The sequence below is a fragment of the Archocentrus centrarchus genome, chromosome 11 (assembly GCF_007364275.1).
Source record: "Archocentrus centrarchus isolate MPI-CPG fArcCen1 chromosome 11, fArcCen1, whole genome shotgun sequence".
Lineage (NCBI taxonomy): Eukaryota > Metazoa > Chordata > Actinopteri > Cichliformes > Cichlidae > Archocentrus > Archocentrus centrarchus.
The window spans coordinates 8,591,182-8,615,065 of NC_044356.1; the positions used below are offsets into that span (position 1 = coordinate 8,591,182).

At 43.3% G+C, this 23,884-nt stretch overlaps 1 protein-coding gene across 10 annotated transcripts in view; it reads left to right on the forward strand.

Moving 5' to 3' along the window:
- pleca (plectin a) overlaps positions 1 to 23,884 on the forward strand; it is an 86,868-nt gene that overhangs the window by 19,307 nt on the left and 43,677 nt on the right. For 4 of the 10 annotated variants that reach the window (XM_030741664.1, XM_030741667.1, XM_030741665.1 and 1 more), the window contains exon 1: positions 23,166 to 23,331. The exons of 3 other annotated variants lie outside the window; for them this stretch is intronic. In XM_030741664.1, the coding sequence (XP_030597524.1) occupies positions 23,181 to 23,331 (151 nt within the window). In that variant the 5' untranslated portion in view covers positions 23,166 to 23,180. Of the gene's footprint in view, positions 1 to 16,671; positions 16,778 to 19,048; positions 19,195 to 23,165; positions 23,332 to 23,884 lie in introns of those variants that run through there. 3 more of the 10 variants (XM_030741676.1, XM_030741677.1, XM_030741669.1) reach the window with 3 other exon arrangements.

Consider the following 23,884-nt stretch of genomic DNA (forward strand, 5'->3'; position numbering starts at 1 on the left):
GAGGGAAAACCTTTGGAGAAAAAAAAAATCCCAAAAAGGCAGATTAAAGTGCGTTCACTGAGTCACTGAAATCATTCTTCTATTTTACTTTTTATTGCCTGTTTTTTTTTTTTTTTTCTCTTTAATCTGTTGCAGGATTTTATCTTGCTTTGTTGTGGCTGCTTCACATCTTCAGATGGGCTCAGCTTGACTTTTTATTTCAAATTAGAAAAAAAGCTGCGATGCACCATGAAGACCTTCTGCTGAACTTTAAACTTATATAGCAGCTTTCCCCCCAAGTCTCAAGCTGTCTGTTACACTTTTTGTGTCCCGGTGTTTCTCCAGCCCTCATCAGCATGTTTTCTGATGCTTTCTGAAGGATGTGTGCTGGTGAAAGAAAGCTGGCCGAGCTTTTCAGCAGCATGTCGGCAGGATCTCCAGTTAAAAGGAGTTCAGTGCAGGAGTCACAGCACTTGACCTCTCTGAGGGGTTGTGTTGCAGGAGGAGACGGGAAAAAGGTGAAGCAGGTCATTTGGCAGGTCCCTGCTTCTCTTAGAGGCATTTTAAGCAGGTTTACACATGAAGCAGAACAGTTTGGGTTTCGGGGAAATCAGCCAAAGTGAGGGTGTTTTTTTTTATATTGCCAGAAAAAATATTTATTTATCAGAAATGAAACAACCAAGAAAAAGAAGAGATTAATGTGTGGTGTGACCACCCTTTATTTTCCACTCTTTGTTCAGACTGTGTGCAAACGTGCTGCAGGTTGGAGAGAACCACAGCAGTCGCTCCTTATTGATGCTGAAGATAATATCTCATGACCTTTATTGAGCTACAGATCATGTGCTTTCCTGATGGTATTGAATCACGCGAACATTATTAATCCCTGAAGGCAAAGGGTTTCAAACACCACACGAGAATACGGGAAGACATGCGGAGCTACAGCACTCGACATGTTTGACCACCTGCGATAAAACAAGGAGACAGATATTTTAGCTTAACTATTTTAACTTACCAGATTCACACTTTTATACCTAAATTTCACCCACAGTTTCTTTACTCCCCACACTATAACCCCAGCAGCTCCAGACTGGGCTGCAGAAATGTTCCTTCATTAAAATGTAACCAGGGCAGCATGTGTCGTAAACTAAAAGCAGCGAGGCGACCGCTTCTTTTCTCGACCCTGTTGGATTTATTCCCGTCCCATCGCTGCCATCGACTCACTGCTGTAACCAAGTGAAACACATAACAGATCACTCACAAGTGCCATCAGCTTAGCAATCCTCATATTCACGATGATAATCTGTGAACATGATGTGTAAGTGTCAGACAGCTAAATCTAAATCCTCACACCTTTGTTCATACGTAAATCATTTAGCTGCACCTATCTGCTATAATATCAACTACTGATCTATTTCTGAGGAAGCCAATTAATGATGGCAGGCTTTCATTTGCTTTCAATAAAATCCTAATCCAGCTAATATCTAAATATTATGAAGCCTTAATACCTGATTATGGCAGAAATGTTCCTAAAATGTGATGCGGTTCAAGTGCATGTGCATTTCATGCATAGCTGCAGTATTTATGATTAATCTGCTGCCTAGTTTATTGATTATTTGTGTGGTTTTTTTTAACACAAAAGTAATCATTAATAATTAATTAGCAATTTCCCAGAAGTCACGATGATATCTTCAGAGAGCTTTCTGTGTTAGAATAATTGTCCAGTACGTAAATGAACTCAAAACATTTATTAGAAATCAAAAAACCTTTTTTAAAACTAAAACTTACTGAATTCATGATTTTCTTATACCCAAATTTTGACCAATAAAATGAATTTTCCTGTTCAGGAATGTAAGAAAATACTGAATTCAGCATCTCAGTCAGAAAATAATTTAGAAATCGTGCCACTGACTGATCGTTGCATCACATTGGCACCGGTGGTCACGTGATGTGCAGCTCTGCTGGATTCTTTTAGTTAAAGCCCCTTTTTCTCTTTTTACAATAACAGGAGCTGGTGCTCAGGGTCAGCCATTGTTTTTGAGTTATCTGCTTTATGTACAAAGCCCTGAAAGAGCAGCAGCTGAAAGCCTGTTTGCCAGTTAGACCAGTGACTGCTCCCATCAGCTGCCTTTGTCATCATTAAAGCCCCGAGTGCAGACCTGTGTGTCCAACAAGAACAGAGACACACACACGAGGTGCTTGTCAATATCATATGGTGATATTGTTGTGACTGACTGTAAATTCAGTAAGACACTATTTATGACCACGTCCATCTGGATAACTAAACATCATGACAGTGTTGTTACTGAAGAGCCATATGGATTTGATATGAATCTGTCATTCAGGGATCGATAAGTATCCCTCTTTGATTTACTTACTCATTTTCCTACAATTTCCTGTTCACGTGTATCTGCAGATATGAGCTGAGCTGAGTGCAGCACAGCGTTCCCCTTCCTGCTGCACTTTCTGTGAAGACAGTGTGGGGTATAAATGAGGGGCTGGCATCATCGGGAAGGAACGCTTTTTATAATATTAGATACTCATAAAAATATTAAGTGCATGGAATCTAAATGTTTATATCCTGATTTCTGTACAGCTGTGATTGTGATGTGGAAGTAGCTGCATTTATACACACATCCTCATATGTCATATTCTTATTTTCAGTGGCTCTCAGATGCTTCAGCTGTTATGTGAGCTGCAGGAATTAGTGGATAACTATAACTAAGGCCTGTTGCACAACGTGTTTACCTCTAAACTATCAAATTGCCTGACTGTGCACTGTCTCTGAGATCGAATAAATACATGAGTGATCACCTAAGGTTTGTTGGTTTCTTTTAGCAGTCTGTTTGTAGTATGAGTCATGCTGATCAATCACTTCTGAGTGAGCTTTTACTGCCTGCAGTCCAACAGTCTGTGCACGGTCCAAAAAATCAACACATCAGCCAGCACGCCATCTTCAAAGCTTCTGATCAAAGTTGTTGATCACAGCACAAACACGGATCTCACGGTTGTTCAGCTTTTATAAATAATGAAGTGATTTCAGCTCTTCATTAAGTCAGAAAACACTGTCGACTCTCTTTCGTACAACCAAACAAAGTCAGTGCAGCCTCCTGATGGAGTCCAGTGTAGTGTAGTGTTGGAGCTGTCAGTGAGTGTGTCATTCATGCTGGTTGATAACTGTGGAAACAGTCCCAATGAGTGCCCCCCCGATGATGTGATTACTTAATCTCATTAACCTCGGGTTTCCTGTAATTCAGAGGAGTAACTGCCTCCATAATTTGACACATCCTGTCTAATCATCGGATCCGTCCTCTGATCGCGCTCTCCATGGGGCGTAATTACATTCTTTATACTTTGTGTTGTCAGGGAATCAAACGAGGTGACTCTGACGCCACAGCTTACGCTGCAAAGTTTCTTTCCCTGAAGTGGCCAGGAGGTGGCACTGTTAGTGCAGTCGCTGCAGACTGATGGCAGCCTTAATGAGACTGCATTTAGAGAATTAAGTGTTATTAAGGCAGCTGTTGTAAATATAGTTATTGCTATGAGATTGAGTTTTATTTCTCTTTAATTCTGCCAGGTTAATCAGGTCTCTAGAACCATGTTCTCCTGGAGCTCCAGCAGCATTAATCCACAAACTACTGCAATAACACTTGTTTGTAGACTCTATTTTTTTTTTTTTTTACTATGATTTAAATGTTAGTGAGCATGTTTTTGCTTTGGAGGAAAGTTGATGATTGCTAACTGTGTTTGCCCCTCTTGTTTTTCTCTTTCTAGGTAAGTTGCTGCTCCTGCCTTTAAAACTTTGAGGGTTTGACTCCCAGGTGACAGTAGGAGGCCGTCAGGTGACAGTAGGACACTCTCAGGTGTCAGTGGGAGGCCGTCAGGTGTCGGGGAAAGGGTGAGCTCCTCCTGCTTGCACAGCAGCTCAAACTGACACGTGATGTTTCTTTTCCTGGTTTTTCAATCTGAAGTGTCTTCTTGTTTCTGTTAATGTAGTGGCACGATCAGACAAGGGAGTTTTGTATCTGATGACAGTGTGTCACTGTTCATTCTGTATTCCTCTGTGTGTTACGGTCTTCCAGTGAATGCAGCTTTTTATTTGATATAATAGTCGCTGGTACAACAGTGCTGTTGTTCTCTGTGGCATGAAGAGCTGCAGGGTGTCTGCCATCATGTCTGGTGTACTCGTTCTTCTGATGCAAAGCCAAGTGAGTAAACTGGATCTGCAGCTCGAGGCCATGTCTCTCTTTCTTTTTCTACTTTTATACCTCCGGGGAAATCTTGATGAGAGTAAGGAGCTGAATGTGCTTCACAGTTTGTTCCTGCAATCTGTGAGTCCACTTTGTGAGTTAGATTAGGGCTCAGATATTTTTGTTGTTATTGTTTTAACTTTTTTTTGGTTTATTTTGTTGGTTTTGGTCAACAAGCCATTCCAAAATCTAAATATATTCAATTTACAGTAACATAAATTACTATTGCTTAGGTGTCTTTCTTTATATACATGTATATATGTATATTATTATATACACATGCACCATATTTTGCATCAGGATCACATCCCTCCCACTGACATTTCAGTTTGTCAGTAATTGTAAGTTTTAAAGCCCTCGAGCTTGGTGCCATTTCCAGAAGTTGCCTGGCATGAGATGAAGTTATAAAAGCTGCTGAAGCTGTTTGTCCGCCAACCCTCACCGCAGGCAAAACAGCCAGCGAGGCGCCCTGCTGCATGAAAGGCCCTGCTCTCTTCTCATGAGACCCCTTCATTGCTGCTCTCTGTGATGCAGGTTTGCAGTTACTATCAGGCTTTTTTTTTTTTTTGTCTTTGGAGTGACAGGCTGGGGGTGAACTGCAAAGGGGCTGATGAGAGGGGAATGTGGAGGTGGAGGCCCCGTCACCCTGAGGACTGGGTGTAAGAGGAGGGCAAGCTGATTTATAGGACTCCTCTAATGGCACTGAGCACATATCATGCTGACAAAGTGGCTTCAGGGGCTTTTGTGGAGCAAACAGGGTCAAAGTGCCTTTAAGTTTAGTTCTTGTTCATTTGGCAGCCAGAAACAGCATCGTGGCACCACGGTGGAGCTATCACCATTACTTTAAATCACCTCGGCGAGGAACATCCCCACAGTGGCTACATTTTTAAACTTCTTCAGCTGGTAGTTGGGTCTGTTTAAAGTCTGAGAATGAGGGAGTTTTAATAAGCCGTGACTGAATTCCTAACAAAAAGAAACGCTGGAGCAGCCGGATTGAAGCTCCGCGGCCTCCGTGGAGAGAAAGTCAGTTAAGTGTGACCGTGTGCAGGTGTCAACATGGAGGCTGTCACCTGGGTTTATATGAGACATGGTCTGATGGGGTTCTTCAGTGATGATATGCACACTGAAAAAAGGTTTTGGTGAAATTCTTCAGTTTTATTTATTTGATCTCAATGCATAAAAGAAAATCATCAAAATCTTTCTTTATCAGATGAAAATGGATTTAAACAACTCAACCTTTAATTTGCTGCACTTAAAAACAGCTTTGACAAACGTTTCACACACACTATCATCCTTTCACCAGCACCAGACGTCTCAGTGTTACTCTCTACCCTCCCTCCAGAAACCAGAGGCGGCAGCAGCACTTACAAGTGTGGCTGCAGAAATCTCAGAGTCCAACACTGATTTTGATTTGTGGTGCAGTGACTTGAGGAAAAGGTTTTCCACATCCGGTTACGTGGGCGCAGTTTAAGGAATTTTAGTGTTTCCGCCCCTCGACTTGATTAGCTCAGGCTGCGTCTCCAGGTGTCGTCTCCTTTATCATCGTGTCCGGTGTCTTTACATGGTAATGAGCATTCCTGTCACTCACATGTCTGACGTCCTCCGACTTTAGTCCCTGAATTCCTTTTTTTATGGAATTCTGAGTAACTTGAGGATTAAAATAATCTAGGTTGATTTTTATCAGTATAACTTCTTGTTTATATAACAAGGACAATGCGTGTTTATGGTCTTTAATACAAAATTATAAAATGTAAGCACACCACATTTTAGCAGAGCTGCTAATTTACATCTGCAGTCCTGAGGCAGGTCAAATAAATGTGAAAGGTGAAAGTGCACAGATATACAGCAAAACACGCTCAACAAAGATAAAACTGAAATATAATTAAGACGTCACTTTAATAATAATTCACCATTTGAGATTTAAGTGTTGGGTATCTACAGTGGCCCTAATCATAACTAGTGAGCAGTGTTTACGTCCGTCTCCTGAGACTGCTGTGGCTGACCTGTGTGTAATCCACTTGTATTCTCAGCAGTTGAAGTGGATTCCAGTGGTGAGCCAGTATCGAGGCAACAAAAAAAAAAAGAATACCAGAGTATTAAAGTTCTCACACAGCTATTACAGAGGCATCTCGATCAGTATGTTCGGTATGTTCGGCAGTTCCTTCCTTGACAGTAAATCAATTAAAATGATCTTCAGTGGTGATCCAGAGTTTATGGGGAGGTCTGGTGATCTTTGTTGGAGGCAGACTGAGTGTGTGGGGATGTGGTGAGCGTGCAGCTCAGCAGCAGGTTGTATTTTTAGGGGAATATTCCTTTGAAATCCTTGAGTTTCTTTTGTTGATGTGTGTAACCGAGCAACTCCAAAATAATGTCAAAAGCAGAGGGCCGTTTGATGTTTTTATCATCTGACACTCTTGGATGCTCCGGTCAGGGATGTGTGCTGATGAGCGGTGAGCAGCTCTCACATCTGGACGAGTGTGTCTGTTTTTAGTGTTGTCAGTAGCGATGCTGTTGCCTCTGACCACCGTTCTGGCTCTGGACGTGCTCATATTTCTTTGGTGCGTCATGTTATTGTGGCTGCAGGCATTCCTGGCCTGCCACACCCTGCCATGGGTTTTGATGACTCATTGCAGTGGTCAGACACACACACACACACACACACACACTTACATTTCCGTTGCTACATTGTGGTTCCTCTTAATCATATGATGCTCCTATCTGATTTGGCCAAGTCTGGCATTCATCCATTTGCTGCTTTCTGAGTTGAGCATTTTAGGTGGAGGATTTTTTAAACCACCTTTGCACTGAGCTGCGTTTCCACTTTAATTGCTTTACGATCTCAGAATTTCCTCAGACAGGCTCAAGGATCCATTAGCTTCTCAGAGCGTCCGCCATTTTAGCTCAGGTCTCTGTAGACGACTTGAGATCCAAAGCTTTTATGCTGAGGACGTTATTTATGGGGGTTTGTGCAAAATCAGAAAAGACTTGCAGTCCAAATAGGTTTGCTTTGACTCTGTGATCCTTGTAGCTAAATTCAAAATAGCTGATTGGTGTGGAACAAGTTAGAAGTGGGTTACCTTAAAAAAGAAGAAGAAGAAGAATGTGATGCAACCATTTCCTGTCTTAAAATACGTATTTTCCCACAGTTTACCTGTGCATGAAGGATGAAGGATGCTGATCTCACAGAAAAATGCAGTCTTACATTCAGAAGTTGTTTCCCAACAACAGGAGGATACTACTGCCAGACTGCAGTAGATTAGAGATTAGATTAGAGATTAGCTGCTACTGAACAAACAGGAGGAACGTACAGCACAAAGCTGAAAAAGGCTGCAGCCATCAGAAAGTGCCGGAGCTCAGGAAGAATAATATGCAAATGAGGCCCAGCCAAGGAAAGCTAACGAGTCTGCCATTTATGCACAGTCATTATCCACTGAACATCAAACAGCTTGAAATGCCCGTCCGGTCCTGATACCACTCATGACGCTTGTTTGAGTGTTTGTGATCTGCTTCCTGTTTATCACCGCTGCTGCATCAGAACAAGACGCTGCAGCATTCTGCTGATGTGAAGTCAGGAAAGCTTGAATGGCCTCATGGGCTGCCTGTTCATTCATTTACACACATGGATGACTAGTGTCGGTCCCAGGTGGTCTTAAATCAAGTGATCATTGTGTGCAGCTAAAGGTGTCTACAAGCTGTGAGAGTGAAGAATGAGTAACACCCAGATCATTTCAAACCCACACTTTGCATCTTGTATCTGATACATATATCTAATAAACATGTGTCCTGTTTGATATATTTAGACTGTAATGATCACACTCACTGAGTCAGAGGCTGTGACACACAGCTGCGTTTCCTCTTCTGTTTGTTGTCGTGCTACATCCTCCTTGGTGCTGTTGTGATAACAGCATAAAGATGCTTCATACAAACACGCTTCTGCTGCCAAATCAAGTAGATTCTCTTCTTTGTTGGAACGCCAAACATTTTATTTATTTATTTATGTATTTTTGTTGGAGGACCTTGACTCTGGGCAGCTTTGAACCTCTGTCAGCGTGATGCAGGGGCGATGTTTTGGAGCTCCGTTTATAACGGCACTTCTTTCACATCGGTCATTTTTCATCTGGGACAGCGACACAGTGTTTATTATTAACAGAGACTTGTTACTGCGAGCAGAGACGCAGCTGCAGGTTAAATTAGTTACTTCTTCTTAACCACTGATAAAAAAGCTTAATGCTTTCTATGGATTGTAGATTTTGTTACTTAAGAGATTTTAACATTAAAATCAGTGTCAGACATGGCTGACAAGTTTATCTATCCACCCACCCATCCATCCATCCATCCATCCACCCACCCACCCACCCATCCATCCATCCATCCATCCATCCATCCATGCATCTATCCATCCACCCATCCATCCATCCATCCATCCATGCATCTATCCATCCATCCGTCCACCCACCCACCCACACATCCATCCACCCATCCATCCACCCACCCGCACATCCATCCACCCATCCATCCATCCATCCGTCCACCCACCCACACATCCATCCATCCACCCACACATCCATCCATCCATCCATCCATGCATCTATCCATCCATCCTTCCACCCACCCACACATTCATTCATCCATCCTTCCACCCACCCACCCACCCACACATCCATCCATCCATCCATCCATCCATCCATCCATCCATCCATCCATCCATCCATCCATCCATCCATCCATCCAGGCAGTTCAGTAAGCAGAAAGGCTTCAGGACTTAACAGAGCAGCATGCTGGAAGCATGTTTTAAGTGCAATAGTTGCAGAATTTATCACCACATGTGTGTGAACTGTTTAAGCAACAGTGGTCCCGGCATTTTCCCACTGCTCCATTTCCAAATGTCAAAATGCAGACTTGAATTTAACGACCTGGAAGACGACTGTACAACTTAAATGACTTGCTATAAAGTACGCACTGGAATGCAGAGAGCATTTATCTGCCAGTGGAGTTGAATGGGTTTATTTTAAAGCAGCCATTGTCACTTTGAGTTGTCTTCATTCCCTCGACCTTGGCCGTTGCCACCATGGCAATGAGTTCTCATTGTGACTTAAAGTGGGCTTCAATAAACTAACTACATTATATGAGTCAGGTACTGAGAGCTTCACTTCTCTCCATCTGGGATTCTGTGGTGGAAAACCAAACAAAAACACCGTTGTTGCTGCTGTTTTGTTTGAAATAGAGCCACAGAACAGGTAATGGGGAGCACATGGCGATAAAGCCTCCGCATCCAATGAACCAACTCAACACAGACCTCAAGGTTTTCGATCTCTCCCAGTACCACTAAATTCTTGTGTTGTGAGAGGTCTGTTTTCTCTTACCAGAAGAGTTTTTATCTGCCATGCAGCAAGAATTTATCCCTGCTAGTGAAAAAGGCAGCAGTTCAGCCTTATTTATGATTTGTGATTCATTCTTCCAGACATCTTCACTTAACGCTTCAGTATATCATTTCTAGAACTATGACAGCCCATCAAAATAGGATGGAACTGGCAGCACATCGTTTGCCTGGTATGATCCACAGCGGAGCCTCGTCTGGCACGAGAAATAATTTGCACTGATTGTTTTAACGTTGCCCCATAAGGGTGGTGTTATTTCAATCTGCAAAATTCAGTGGTGAAAAAAGACTTTCCGATGTATCCTGATGCATCTGTGGCAAGGTTTGCCTCTCCCGCACGCTGTTATTCCGAGTAATCTCTTATGAAACGTTGCTCCCAGTGGAGCAGGAATCTGTTTGCCATCAAGTTTCTTGACAAATGGGGGTTGACATATAAACAGGCAAAAGTTGATTTTCATGAAGGAGATTAAAATATGAGTGCTTGGAAGAATAATTAGAAAACTTAGTCATTTCATTGCTTCTCTCTAAAAGTGATTGTGATCGTATTAATGACTGAATGACTGTTAAATGTTGCAGCTGCCAGAGAGGAGAAGGAAAATTAGGGAAAATTAGGAAAAATCACCATCTCCTGCAGACATTTTCCAAACCTCCTGTTCGTATTTTTAGCTACTGGCAGCTGTCATTACCCTGGACCCCATACTGCTGTTTGGTGTCGTTGGGTCTCGGAGAAGGTTGAGTAACACGGACCTAAACACAGGCGCAATTGTCTTCTCTTATGGGGAAATCCACGAGTTGATGGCTTTTCCATTTAGGTTTGTGGAGTTGGCTGGCTGGGGATGTGGGCTGAGAGTGTTGAAAGGAAAGCAGGGAGACCAAAGATTATACACTGTTTGTGCTGAGTCTTTGACCTTTAGGTTCAGTCTCTGAATAGCTTAGAAGAACCTTTGGAAAGAATTAGTGACTGTGACTGTGTATTATATTGGGCAGATTCAGTAGTTAAACATACAAAGACAGCTTTTCATTCTGTACTCGTGTGTTTTGTCAAAGTGACATTTTCAAAACCTCTTGCCTTCACAAAGCTGAACATTGCCACAGCTGGCCCTATTATGTGCTGTTTGTGTGCATGGTGGTTATCACCTCAGGCCTATGGTTGTATCATCCCTGTATCAGACGTTTATCTGTCAGCTTGTTTCCTCCTGTTCTTACGAATCCACAAATCTGTCGGAGAGGTGATTTTTTCCCCCAGTTTATTTGAATGTTAAAGTATTGTTACACAGAATATGTGATATTCTGCAGTATGTTTGATTTCCAGATGACTGGATCACTGCATGCTACTGATAACATCCCAGTCAGGAGGGATCAGAGTGAAACTCACATTATAGATGTTATAGGTCTATTACTTATCATATCTCTGCATCTGATGCTGGCTACAGTCATACATTAGAGTGCTGCACATTTTTAAATCAACATTGTTTTATTGAAAATGTGTCAATCTGATTATTTCTACATTCTCTATGGTAATTCTTTAATTAATTTTGTAAATAGATATAAATATATTTACAAAAACTTCAAGAAGCTCCTATTATTTTTGTTGTTTATGTCTCCAGTGCTGTTGGTAAACTTTGCTCTTGTCTTCCTCACCTCAGACTGGTGAGGAAGGATGAAGATGAGCACCCAGTGATGGTGATTCTGTGTGTGATGCAGTTTTTTTAGATCATCGGCTCTGTTGTTTCCTGTTTGGCACCCGCAGTGAAGCAACAGCATTGAAATGGGCTCACATTAAGTATCTAGATATGGATAATAGCTTGCATGTTGTAGGTCTGTTTTATGGTTATATAATGTCAGCTATTACTAATTAGATTTTTGCCTTTTATTGTCAGATTTGTGTATAAATAAACTGCATAAATATTGAGGAAAATTAAGCAAGGAAATAACTGATTGACTCAGTAATTCTTACCAATGATAGATTCAAGAAAACAACAACACTTTTAGATTTAGACAACTGAAGCTGTGGATGCAAACACAGATTTTTGCACATCCTGTTTATGAGCTGGCTGAGGTGGCAGAAGGTTTGGTAGCAGCAGCGCTGCCCATTACCCACACAGGCTGCAAACCTCCTTTACTCGGCTCCGTTTGGATCCTTTTTTGTTTCTGTTTGCATCCTGTGTGCACACACCCCTTTGGATTCTCCTCCTCTCTTCCCTCTCGCCTCTCATCCACACTTTCTCTTTCGACTGGGGACTGAGGAGGTAGGAGGGGTTCTGAGCATCGCTGTTTCTCCATGCTGACTCATGATGATAACTGGGTAGATAAATCCTTCATCAAAGTGAATCCAGGGATGATGTAGAATGACCTCTTTTTCACAGGTCTACTTTGAGATTTGTTTCTGCATGTAAATACTGTAGATTGAAGTATTTGTAGAAGGAATTCCTTGAGGATCTCAAAAAATATTGAAGGAAGACATAATGGTGGCTGGAATGGTAATGCCGTTAGCCAACCTGAAAGCAATCTACGAGCTTCTCTTCAGAGATGGCGTCATTGTGGTTAAGAAGGACAGGCGGCCACAGTCCATGCACCCTGATCTCAAAGGGGTGACCAACCTAAAGGTGATCCGCACAATGGCCTCTCTCAAATCTAAAGGCTATGTCAGGGAGACCTTTGTCTGGAAACATGGTTATTATTATCTGACCAATGAAGGAATCCTGTACCTGCGAGATTACCTGCACCTGCCTCCAGAAATCATGCCTACAACTCTTCACCGCATTTGTTGCCCTCCATCTTCTGCTCGAGTCCAGAGAGTGAAAGGCCAAACATCTTCCATGTCAGAACTGAAGGCCAGAGGAATAAAACAGGATTTGATGGACAGGGACATTTACCGCCACAAGAAACAACCTGACAGGCTTCCCAAAACCTTCAGAGGCTCCTACCAGTTATCAGTTGGTCAGCCTAGAGTTCAAAACGCTCCCTTATTCAAGGTAGACAAAGACTTCCGCAAAGAAGAGGAAGGCCACCGTAAAGTTTTCAAAGCTTCTCTTCTCCACCATGAGGACGAAGCCACCAGAGGTCATCACTCAGTCGAGGAGGCCAAGGAACCACCTCCTCAAGGTCTCAATTCTTCTTCAGTTGTGCCAAAGTTTCCCAGAAAGATCCAGACCGTTCAGATGACTACCAGTGTCCCAGTAACAGAAGTCCTGCAGGAATTAGTGAAGAACGCAGCTGCTGAACCACAAGCAGCTTATGAGTCTGTAAGTGTATCTATGGAGAAGGCTACAACTGAGGAACCTGAAAAAGAACCGATCCCAGATGCGATTAGAAGAGAAACCAAATATCTGTCCTTGGGGGCGCTCGAAGAAGTGCTAGCTGAGGGTGAATGTGGCATACACATAGTAGCGGACCCCCAAACAAACCCTCTGATAGAAGAGCTTATTGATAATGAAGAGAAGGATGACGATGTTCTCGAGGAAGTGATCATCTCTGATGTAGTGACAAGAGAACCCCACAAGAAGTTTCCATGTGATGTTGAGGAGAAAAAGCATCTGACTGAGGTTTTCAGCCCTGTGGATAAAAGTGAAACATCTGAGTGTGAATCTGAACACGACTCAAACAAACCACTGCAAACAGCAACGGATTCTGACGTTACTGATACCGAGAACAAGAAAGTCAAGGAGACGGTAGTTTCTGCAGAAGTCATCTTGAAGTCTCGTGCTGCTTCTGAAACCTCGTCCACTGCGGCCACTAAAGCAGACTGTCCCGTCCCTGTAGTCCCACCAGAGTGTCCATTCTCTGCTCTGAAGGTCCTTCTGCTTCAGGCAGATTGTACCTCTGCCACAGAAGAACCTGAAAAAGGTCAAGATGTTCAGAAGACCAAGCCTGACTTCACTGAAGGTTTGAGCTTCCTCTACCACCTCCCCCTCCTCCTCCTCCTCTGTTTCTTCCTCTTTCCTTTGCAGTAGAGGCTATCTTGATGTTGCTATGGGCACTGCCTCTGTTTATGTGGATGATGGAGGGATAATTTAATTTTGTATCTCTCAGATACGTGTAATGGTCCTGTCATTTTTCATGTAACTAAATAACAACAAACTGCCAACCGGTGGCTTATGACTAAATCTGAGACATGCACATGTTTGCATACTGCGTGTTAGTGAGGAGACATTTATGACAGTTATATTTTTGAATGCATAAGCTCTTATTTCATTTACATATGTGTAACATCTGCTTACTGGACTCACTGTGACTAAAACTAACTCTGTAGAACTGTTAAGAACTGGACACACATGCATAGATTACATCTGAAATTACTGCATGTTCAAGCTGTCAGGCAGGTTTTCCTGCAGTCAGAACTAAAAACAGTGTGTCCTGTTCCCCATTAACAAACCAGTAATTCATTTAATATTTAATGAACATCTTATTCCTTCTGTTATCCCTCAAAAGTATATTTATACAGCACGCTTAATTCCAGGTAGAAGCATAATGTGCTGCATAAACAACAACAGAGACTGCAGGACAACAATATATAGATCATGAAAAACTGAACCAAAAGAGGCAAAATAACATTAATTAGTAAAATAATTACCTGGTTTTATAACTGCTCAAAACAAACGAGGCAGGAAGAAATAGATATTTAAAAAGATAATTATTAACATTGAAAATATGTTAAAAATCATAAGTTAAAATCAGTAAATTTGATAAAAATCAACAAATTAAAAATAATAAAACAATCTGAAATCAGGTAAAAATAATATTTAAAAGCAGGAACTACACAAATGCTTTAATATCGGTTTGAAACACCGGTCATGTTGAACCACACCTTGAAGCCTAAAAGATAAAGCTTCTCTGGATTGATGGAGACCCGGGGGAATACCTGGAGGCCTGTTCATGCTGGCTCATGGCTTACTAACTATGGGGCTTCAAACAATTATAAATCTAACTGGAAGGCAATGCAGTTACTGCTGTATGAGCGTAAAACTCTGGCCACTGGAGTCTGGGGCAGCTGCGGCTGATTAAAGACAGTTTGAAGTCCACGCACACCTTTGCAGAATCCTGCTGAGACGTCAACGTGTGTCTGTGCGACTGATTTGAGTTAATTCGGGCATCTGCTGTTCTGCAGCTGCGTGCACTTCACTTCCACCTCCTCTGTGTGGATGTGTCTCCTCATCTTACAGAACATATTGGCTTTCATTAAAACTTCCCAGACCTGCTATTTACAAAGACCATAAAGACTTGTAAAGATTTTGATCATGATGAATGCTTCTGCATAATCCACAAATTGAATTCCCTGGTTCTACCTTTTTAATATACATCTGCCTGAGAACTTTCCATTGTCGGGGCTGATGTATGACTCAGCAGAGCCTGGAAAAATGCGAGTGCCATTAAGCCACACTCAGCTTTTCCTGCCTGTGCGTCCACAAAAAGGGCGAAGCAGCAAAGCAGTCCAAAACAGAATATGTGGCATTTGCCACCTTTCATCTAACCTTCACTCAGCCCAGCCAGCAGAGAACATGAACTCCAACATTTAAAAAAGACCATACTGTACTCGAGTGGATTAGCCACAGCAGAACACAGTGTGCAACCTGCTGACTCCTACTCTAGTATGTGCTGCACTTTTCATGTGATTACAGAAACAAAGAAAAATCATCAGGAAACATCTTTTTTGGCTTTGATGGAAATGAATTTTTCTAGAGACTTTATGGAGGCTTTGATTCAACACGGCCAAGGTAGGAAGTCTTTATTATTGCAACAGTTCTGTCTTCTTACCAAAAGGTGTCAGCACAGAAATGCTTTATGGCCGGTCTGCGGCGGACCAGAGAGGGTGAAGCAGGTATGGGTGTGTCAGTAGATCAGATAACAGCCGAGGAACGGCCTTTGTGTCTGTGATTAAGTATCAACAGACTTTAAAAAAACACAATTACATGTTTATTGTCTGATTTATTTTTGATCCCAGAAGAAGTAATGTGTGTTTATTTAGAGATTAAGAGCAAAGCAAATTATAGTTCAGAACTCTGAGACTGAAGACCTGGAGTCAGACACCACCCAGGCTGCCGGGATGTGTCCGGGATCAGGTTTCCTGCTGTAAAATACGGAGGGGTGTGGGCAGCAGGACGGCCTCTGACTGGATGCTTCACGGTGAAGAAGAAGCAGACCTGGGTGGGTTCAGGAGTAATGCACAGCTGCATGGATAACATATCTTAAGATGCCCTTTGCATCCTTTATCTGCAGGGCTGCAACCAATAACCTATTTCTTTCTGTGTTGATTAGTTTTTGGGCACATTATTCAGCTGTTTAAAAAAAGAAAAAGTGGAAATATTGTTTGAAGAGCAGCCTAAAAATAAAGAGAACCAACTTTTAATTATATAGAACAAAAAAAAAAAGGGAGAAAATATGTGCATTTGAAAAGTTTTCTTAGTGAAAGACCATCGATATCGCAACACTTTGACTATTAGAGAACTTTTTCAGGACTTTTTTGCACTTTAAATAGCATATGACCAGCATCTTAGATCACACTTCTGCACACATTCCTCCAATCTCATTGTACATCCTGTATAATGACAATAAAGGCATTCTATTCTATTCTAGTCTAGTTCAAACATATTGTCAGAGAACTGAGCTAATACGTGTCTGATCTGATTAAAATGTTCCATCTGCGACTCTTTAAAACAAAGCCGAGCTGCAGCAGTCATACAGACTGATGCATATCCTGTGGACACGGGGGCACAGCTGCACTGTTGCCAGTTTTTTATGGCTTTCACAGAGCAGCCTTTGTTATAGCTGGCAAAAGTCACGTTTTCCACTCTTTGTCTAAATCCTGTAAGAAAATGTGAATGTGTCCCTGGGAGTTTTTCTGAAGCCCTGCACATGGAGCCCGTCCAGCGGCGCTCGCAGAAACCTCCACGCATGAGATGCTGTTTCCACTGAGGAAAGCCTCACAAATTAAACCAAACTCGCAGCGCTGAGTAGTTTCGTACTTCCCAGCCGTGCCTCCGCTTTTCTCTCTCTCTCTCCCTCTCTTTCCTTTTTTTTGCTGCCTTTACTGCACGCCCCCCCCGTGTTTTTATCAGAACATAATGTCATGAGGTCAGCTTTGACTCTTTGGCAGTTCTGCATTTTCTCTAAAAGTTGTGAAGACGCTGAGAGAAGATGGACTTGTGCTGTTGCTTCTGCCCAGGACCCCCAAATGGTAGGTTTGATTTTTACCAGGAATCTTTTCTCAGAGATTTTTAAGGATGCTGCATCAACAGTAAACTATGCTGAGAGTAATTTCGTTCATTATGCTCGCCATGTGAGGACGCTGCCGCTCCCAGTGTCAGTTTTTTTAGATTTAAAAAAATCTCTGACATTCCTCACATTGCTTCCCTGACCTTACCTTTGCTGTTATGTGAATGTTCGGCATTAATATCGGAGGCATTTTAACTGAAACTTTAAGAACTTCTTACTTAATTAACTGTGTATCCTTGTGGATTTTGGCTGTATCGCTTACGTGGGAGTATGCAGAATATGCATCACAATATGGGAATCATTGAGCGAGTGCATACCATGTGAGAAGAGGGGGAGTGGGCTGGCTCCTCCCACGAAGGAGTGGCAGAATTAATTTATTCCAGACGTCTCTGCTGCTCCCCTGGATTTATTCCCTTTGCTCAATCCTCACTGTAACTGATTGCCAAATTGCAGTGCCAGTTTCTGAGGCTTTGGGGATTTGGTTGACATTTTCAAGCAGAGATCATGTAAGGTCTCTCCCAACACTGTAGACCAACAGCACCCACTTACACAGAGCTTTTCCTCCTTTGTTGCAGCTACACTTCTGCTTCTGGATCAGCTACTGGTCTTTGGAGCAAATTTTAAATGCATTCAATCTGTGCCTGAACATTTTTCTTAAGTATAAGTCCTACACATGCTCCTGTATATGCTTCTTTATATAGATTGACACAGTGCTCATGCCAAAGACAGCATGAGGTTGAGGTTGTCTCGTCTATTTTTGCTTTTTTATGGTGCACTGTTAGTGTGCGGCATCATGTTGCTGTAAATGTGTGAGGGTGACACTAATCTTGGCTTTGTGTGTCTGGGTGTCTGCACACCAGCCTAATATCATTTCCATTGTTCATCAGACATCAGAGACACTGGCAGCGATGCTGTTTTACCTCCAGCAAGGTTTATTATTTGTGATGCAACAGGTGATGTGCGTGTATCCCTGCAGGTGTAGTGAGTCTCTCACACCTTTGGCTTTGAGTCAGGCTGGTGAGGAGGAGCTCCCACAGAGGAATTTGCTTGTGATCGTTTGTGACAGAGCGGCATTTTAATAAAGCTGACTGACAGATCTGAAAATGATTGAGCTTAAAGAGGCATCCTCGGAAGGCGCTCAGTCCGGTTTGAGAAAACATTTTCCCTCGAGGCTTTTCTGCGTTTTAACAGCGGTGCCAGGATTAGATGGCGAAAAATGAAAAGAACTTGAAGATTTAGAGGCGAACAATGCAGCTGGTAGATCAGAGATGCTGAAACGGTTGGTTGTAAAATAGGATCCAGTTTAATCAGGCTTTGGGAAGCTTATACACACTGGATGTGCTGTCCAAACATGAGGAAGCCATTAGAATTACGGGGAATTGTGGAGTTGCATAAGGGGAATGAATTGATAGGGAGTGGGCTATTATGTGTAAAATAAAGATGGGAGGCATGGCTTCAGTATAAATATTTGGAAAAGGCGGAAGGGGATTGGCCTGGGATGGTCTGTGACTCGTAAACCGCGATGGAAACTGGGCTTCAGTGGGTAAAAGAAAACTTATGGAGTGAATTAGCTGGAAACTTTGACAGTGGCTCACAGTGGCTTTTAGTTTGCTTCTTATCAAGGCTGACCTGAGTCAGCGCGCTCTGTGTGTGTGTGTGTGTGTGTGTGTGTGTGTGTGTGTGTGTGTGTGTGTGTGTGTGTGTGTGTGTGTGTGTGTGTGTGTGTGTGTTTTTGTCAGTCACACAAAACAGACTCATATATTATTAACTCCTGCAGATAGGCTGCGGCTAGGAAGAAAAGCAGAGAGCCAGATCCTGTAGGGGAAAACCAGTGGACTCGGACTGTGGAGGGAGACAAAACTTATTTTAACTCCATAAGCTGCGCGTGCTGCTGCAGCTACTTTTGAAAGAAATGCAACTTTAAATGACTTGAAAGTGAATATATAAGAAAAAGCGAGGGGAAAAAGCAGAGAGTTAAAAGGGGGAGGGAAAGAGTGCGGGAGTGAGAGAGATCAGCCACTTCTGCCGGAGGACTGAGTCACGGAGCAGAGAGGAGAGGGAGGGGTGCGCTTTCGTTCTGCTGTCTTGTAAAAGTCGTGGACAACTTGGCTGCAGAGCTCGTTTTAAAGTCCGGAATGGCACCACACCCCTAGGCGCTCCCCTGCGCCTCCCCTTCACTCTTCCCCCTACACCGTCCAACCCCCCCTCCTCGCTACCCTCCCCGACCCTCCCACCTGTCTTCAGAGCCTGGGACTCTCCACTTTCTACTAGGCCCGATGCCGGCAAGCCCCCCTGGAAATGTGTTCCCGGCCCTGGTGGTTGTGGGTCACGTTGTTACCTTGATCGTTTTCTGGCAGTGGAGAGTACGCAAGAAGCAAGGTAAGAAAAGCTCGAGAACCTCATCGTTTCGAGGCTGACGCTTTTCCTTTGCAGACAGTTCGCTGCCGGCTGTCCTCCTCTGTCCTCTCTCCCGTCCTGTGTGTTTTTGCAGCACACACTCCTCTCTCTGCCTCACTAACCCCCCCTCTTTTTTTTTCCCCTCACACATCTCAGTTTCCTGTGGTGTGGAGATGTTGCAGTTAACCCTGTAAACGCTGGTTGGGATGTGATGACGTCTGGAGTGTTCTTAGGGAGTCAGAGCTCTGATATGCACTCCTCAGCTTCAGCTTTGCTCCTAAGTTGCAGTTTTTCCCCTTTTGAAAATGTTTCTATCGTTTCCAATGATTTTTTCTGCCTCTGCACATGTTTGGCTAAAGATGTATGTGTGTAACTCCCTCGAGGTGACTCCATTTAACTTTAAGCTCTCCACTTTTCAGAGCTACCTAAGTTGTGGAGACTGCTGCATTGTTAACGTGCTGGTTCAACCTGTTTGGTCTTGGCATTTCGTGCCATTGTTAAGTTAACAATATCTTTCTCACTTACCAACAACGCCGCAGGCAAAGGAGAGGAGTTGCACAGTGTTTGACCAAACTATGCAGCCTAAAGGTTACCTGCAGACGTTTTAACGTCCCGAGACACACCTCAGCAAGGCCCACGTTACTGTTGACACAGCTTAACACTGTGGTGGCCGTCAAACACACCTTTGCAGGTGACACACCCTGAGGTGCTTCAAGGGACTGACAGTCTGCAGGTAGGAAAAAAGGACAATTGTTTTTTTTTTTGCCTCTCAAATGAGAAACCTGTTTGGTCACCGAGCGCTTTAACACCTGTGGATTTACAGGATGCTCGAGCTGCATGAAACAAAGTGGCCTTGAGTTACATCAAAACTCACTTAAACAAAACAAAAAAGCATCGTGGAATAGTTGTTGTGCTAAAGCATTACTGGACTCTTATCCCTCCCACTGCTCTCAGCTGTAAACTACACAGTCACTCTGCAATCAGGTGGAGGAGGGCGCATCTCGAGGAGATAAGAGCAGTTATCACAACATTCCTCACATTATGACCAAATAAATGACTTTCACAGCATATTGGAAACTTTTTTTCTCCTAAAACAAAAGTGCACATGCACCGACTTTCGAAAAATATGATCAGAACATGAGCGAAACACACATTTACCCTCATCCCCTCCGTATCTGTATGACCTGACTTCATGTGGTTTGTAAACTGCACGCAACTGAGGCACCGATCAAAGGTTGCCAGGAAGTGTTGTTTGACTGGTAAATCGTGTGCCAACACCGCGCTGCGAAACTAGGCCGCGTATCATCACCAGCTTCTGTCGATATCAAGGTGATTTGCATTTGAGGAGATCTGCTTTCAGTGCCGCAGTGCAGACAGTAGGGCTGCACATCAGGGGGGGTCATATTCTCTCTTTAGGGAATCTTCTGTACTCCCATTATGCATTTTAAACATGGGGAGGTGGTGTCATGATCAATAACAGGCTGTCTGTTCAGTTTTCAGTTTAAGGACACAACCTGTGTCCACTTGTGTAAGCTGAACTGGAGCAACAAGGTGCCTTTGACACAGGGGGAAGGTGGAAGTAGGTAAAAGGGACTTCACCCAGAGCCAGGTTTAAAAAAAGCTCACACATGGTGACTGACTAATGTAGTAAACTCGACACTGAGGACGGGGGACTGTGTATCCTGGATACAGTCATAGCAAATGCTCATTTAGATCCTTGGGACCTTAAAGGAATCCAAGTTCATCAGCTTTATTAGAGGCTTCTGCTCATCTTGATCCGTTCTTTGTTACCATTTAATGCCCTTCCCTGTAAACTTCAAAATTTCCTTTTATTATTCTGTGCAAAGGTCCTTTAAGACTCTAAATATTAGGAAGCTGCAGTCGCACCACTATAAAAATCCTTAACAAGAGGTCTAATCCATGCAGGAAACCACACCCAAATCTGCACCAGTGTTAATGGAAGACCCAACAGACTGGCAGCCGTGTCTGCTAAACCACACGCCACACAGACAGCGCAGCGTAGGATCGGTTTCAGAGTCTGTCTCGTGGTGTTCAGCTGTGACTCACTTTCCTGCCTCCTTTCACTGTGGCGGTAATAACAGAGGGAGGGAGGACGCCCCGCTGGGCTATAACTGAAAACTGAGAGAACATGCTGTTACTAAAGGACACCAAAACAATCAACAACACACACCCACCGTGTCCCTACATGCCCTTCCCAATACCCAACCTCACATAAAGCGTATTAGTGGTAAACTTCAGTAGTAGTCGGCTTCATTGTCTGTCATACATACGTTACAGTGTGTGTCCCTGCTGAGGCAGGGCTGCGGCTCTTATCTCTGTTCATATTTCACAGGGTGAACTAGAAACCGTGTCCCTGTACACGCCCAGATCTTTTCTTGTAGGTCACTCGCTAAAATCTTGGGACACATGCAGTACTGTGCAAAAGTCTTGAGCCACCCCTCATTTCTTTGTTTTGGGAGGAAAATACATGCAGCAGTTTATTGAAAAATGTGCAAACATGCATGGAAATACAGTATCTGAGGCAACAAGTCCAGGCTTCTTGAAGGACATTCAAAGCTCTTCTTTGGATGTTTCTGCCTTTTGTTCTGCTGTCACTGTCAGGCTCAGAAATGAAGCTGACAGCTGGAGAGCAGCCCCAAACCACGACAGGGCCTCCACTGTGCTCTGCAGATGGCTGTACACACTCACTGCTGCACCTCTCTCCTGACCTCCTCCAGACCCGTCCAGTTCTACTCTAATGTGGCACTTCAGCCTTTTCTCCTTATTTTCCTTACTTAAGAATAGCTGGTTGACAGCCACCCTTCCACTGAGACCATCTCTGATGAGTCTTTGGTGAAAAGCAGATGGATTAACTGAAGGGCCATGTGCATCTCTCAGACCCTGTCAGGTCTTTGTTTTCTCTCTACTGTCTTAAAGGCGTGAGTTTCAGATACTGTGGATTGCTTTTTAGACCTGCCACTTCTTCTTTTGTCCTCCACTTCCAGTTCCCTCAATCTCCTTTTTTAGGACAAACTGCACACCATGCTGAGGTATGCCAAGTTTTCAGCTGTTTCCCTTTCAACAAAGTAACTAATGATACAACTTAAAATTAGTTCTTTGTTATCTGTAGACACAACACGGTTCATCCTGAGAGTAATTTCTGGTATTTTATTGCTTAATCTGCAATCTTGAGGTCAGATTGTACATTAAAAAAAAAAATTCACCCTGCAATAAAAATAAATATAATTCCTGTCATAAATTAATTCAGGGTCAGGGCAGTTGTATTCTGCTCGTATGATTAACGAGGAGCCAGCACCTTTTCAGCTATGTGAAATATTTCTTAAAGTTGCGCAAAGAAAGACATAAAAACAAGCCTCTTTTGTTGGGATCTTTATGAGCCACAGCTGCTGTGGATGTGGAGGGAAAGTGCTGATTTATTACCGGGTGGGGGGTGAAGCGTAATAATGTGTGCGCCGTCAAACCTGTACTCTGCCCTCCTGTGAAACAATGAAACGAAGCATTTGTCACCGCCGGCAGTGTTCGTGTCTTCCCAGGAGTCATTCCTGTTTCTGATTTGCATTAATGGGAGAGGGGCGGTTATGTAAGCTTGGGAAAGGCAAAGTTATCACACATGCTAAAATAAGGACTCTGTGCCGTCCTCGGCATGCCCCTCTCAGGCGCGCCTCAATGGCACACATAGCATGAAGGAAAATGACATCGGAGGAGGATGGAGCAGCCGGGAGCTCTCCGCTTCATCTCGCTGAACAAAACGAGTGGGCCGGGCTTGTGACAAAGTGTCTGCAATCTGACTCGAGCCTGTTTTCTCTCCTCCATGTGGCTCTCAGAGAGAGGGAGAAGTTTTGAGGGCTGGTTACTACACACTCGAGAAACGCGCGAGTCGGGGGGTGTTTTCGAAAACGAAACTCCAGCGCGCACCGCGTTTACGCGCCGCACAAACGCACACCGGGATGGCCGAAGTGGAGGACACGGCGCAGGCTGTCGGGCCGTCTTGGTACGGCGGGCTGGAGCGCGGATTTTTTTATCGACAAACTAATTACATCCATGAAATGAGCTGCGGAGAAGTTGGGTCTCATCTCTACAGCCGAATGTGCTGCGCAGGTAGGTCCGAGCGCGCCGCCGCTCTCTCCATCTCTCGGCGATGGTAATAGGAGGAGGCTCCGCTTGGGAGGGGCTGCTGGGCTGCTGATGGTGGTGATGTTAACCTTTTCCATGCCTCCACCCAGAATACAACAAGCCCCGAGGGCCAAAACAGTGGCCGTCCAGCTCTCTTAGTGGAAGTTTAATTATTGACACAGCCAATTACTATCCTGGTATTTTTATTAGTTTTTTTTTGTTGTAATTTATTTCCCATATTGTCTTTTTGAAAAAAGAAACTTGTAAAAATGAACTGACATCTTTTAAAGTCTTTCAGCTTTTCATTCAGGCAGCACAGAGTCGACCACAACAGATAAACATGGATTTGTGTCGTGATAAATACCATCCTGTTTGCTGCTGTATCCAGGCAACAAATTCAAATAAAGTAAACATATAAATATTACAGATTTATAGAAATCAAAAGTAAGGCAATATTGTTTATGAGCAGCATCAGTGATGACAGTCTGATAAACTGTAGATCAGTTCATCAACAGAAAATTAAGCAGCAACACTTCTG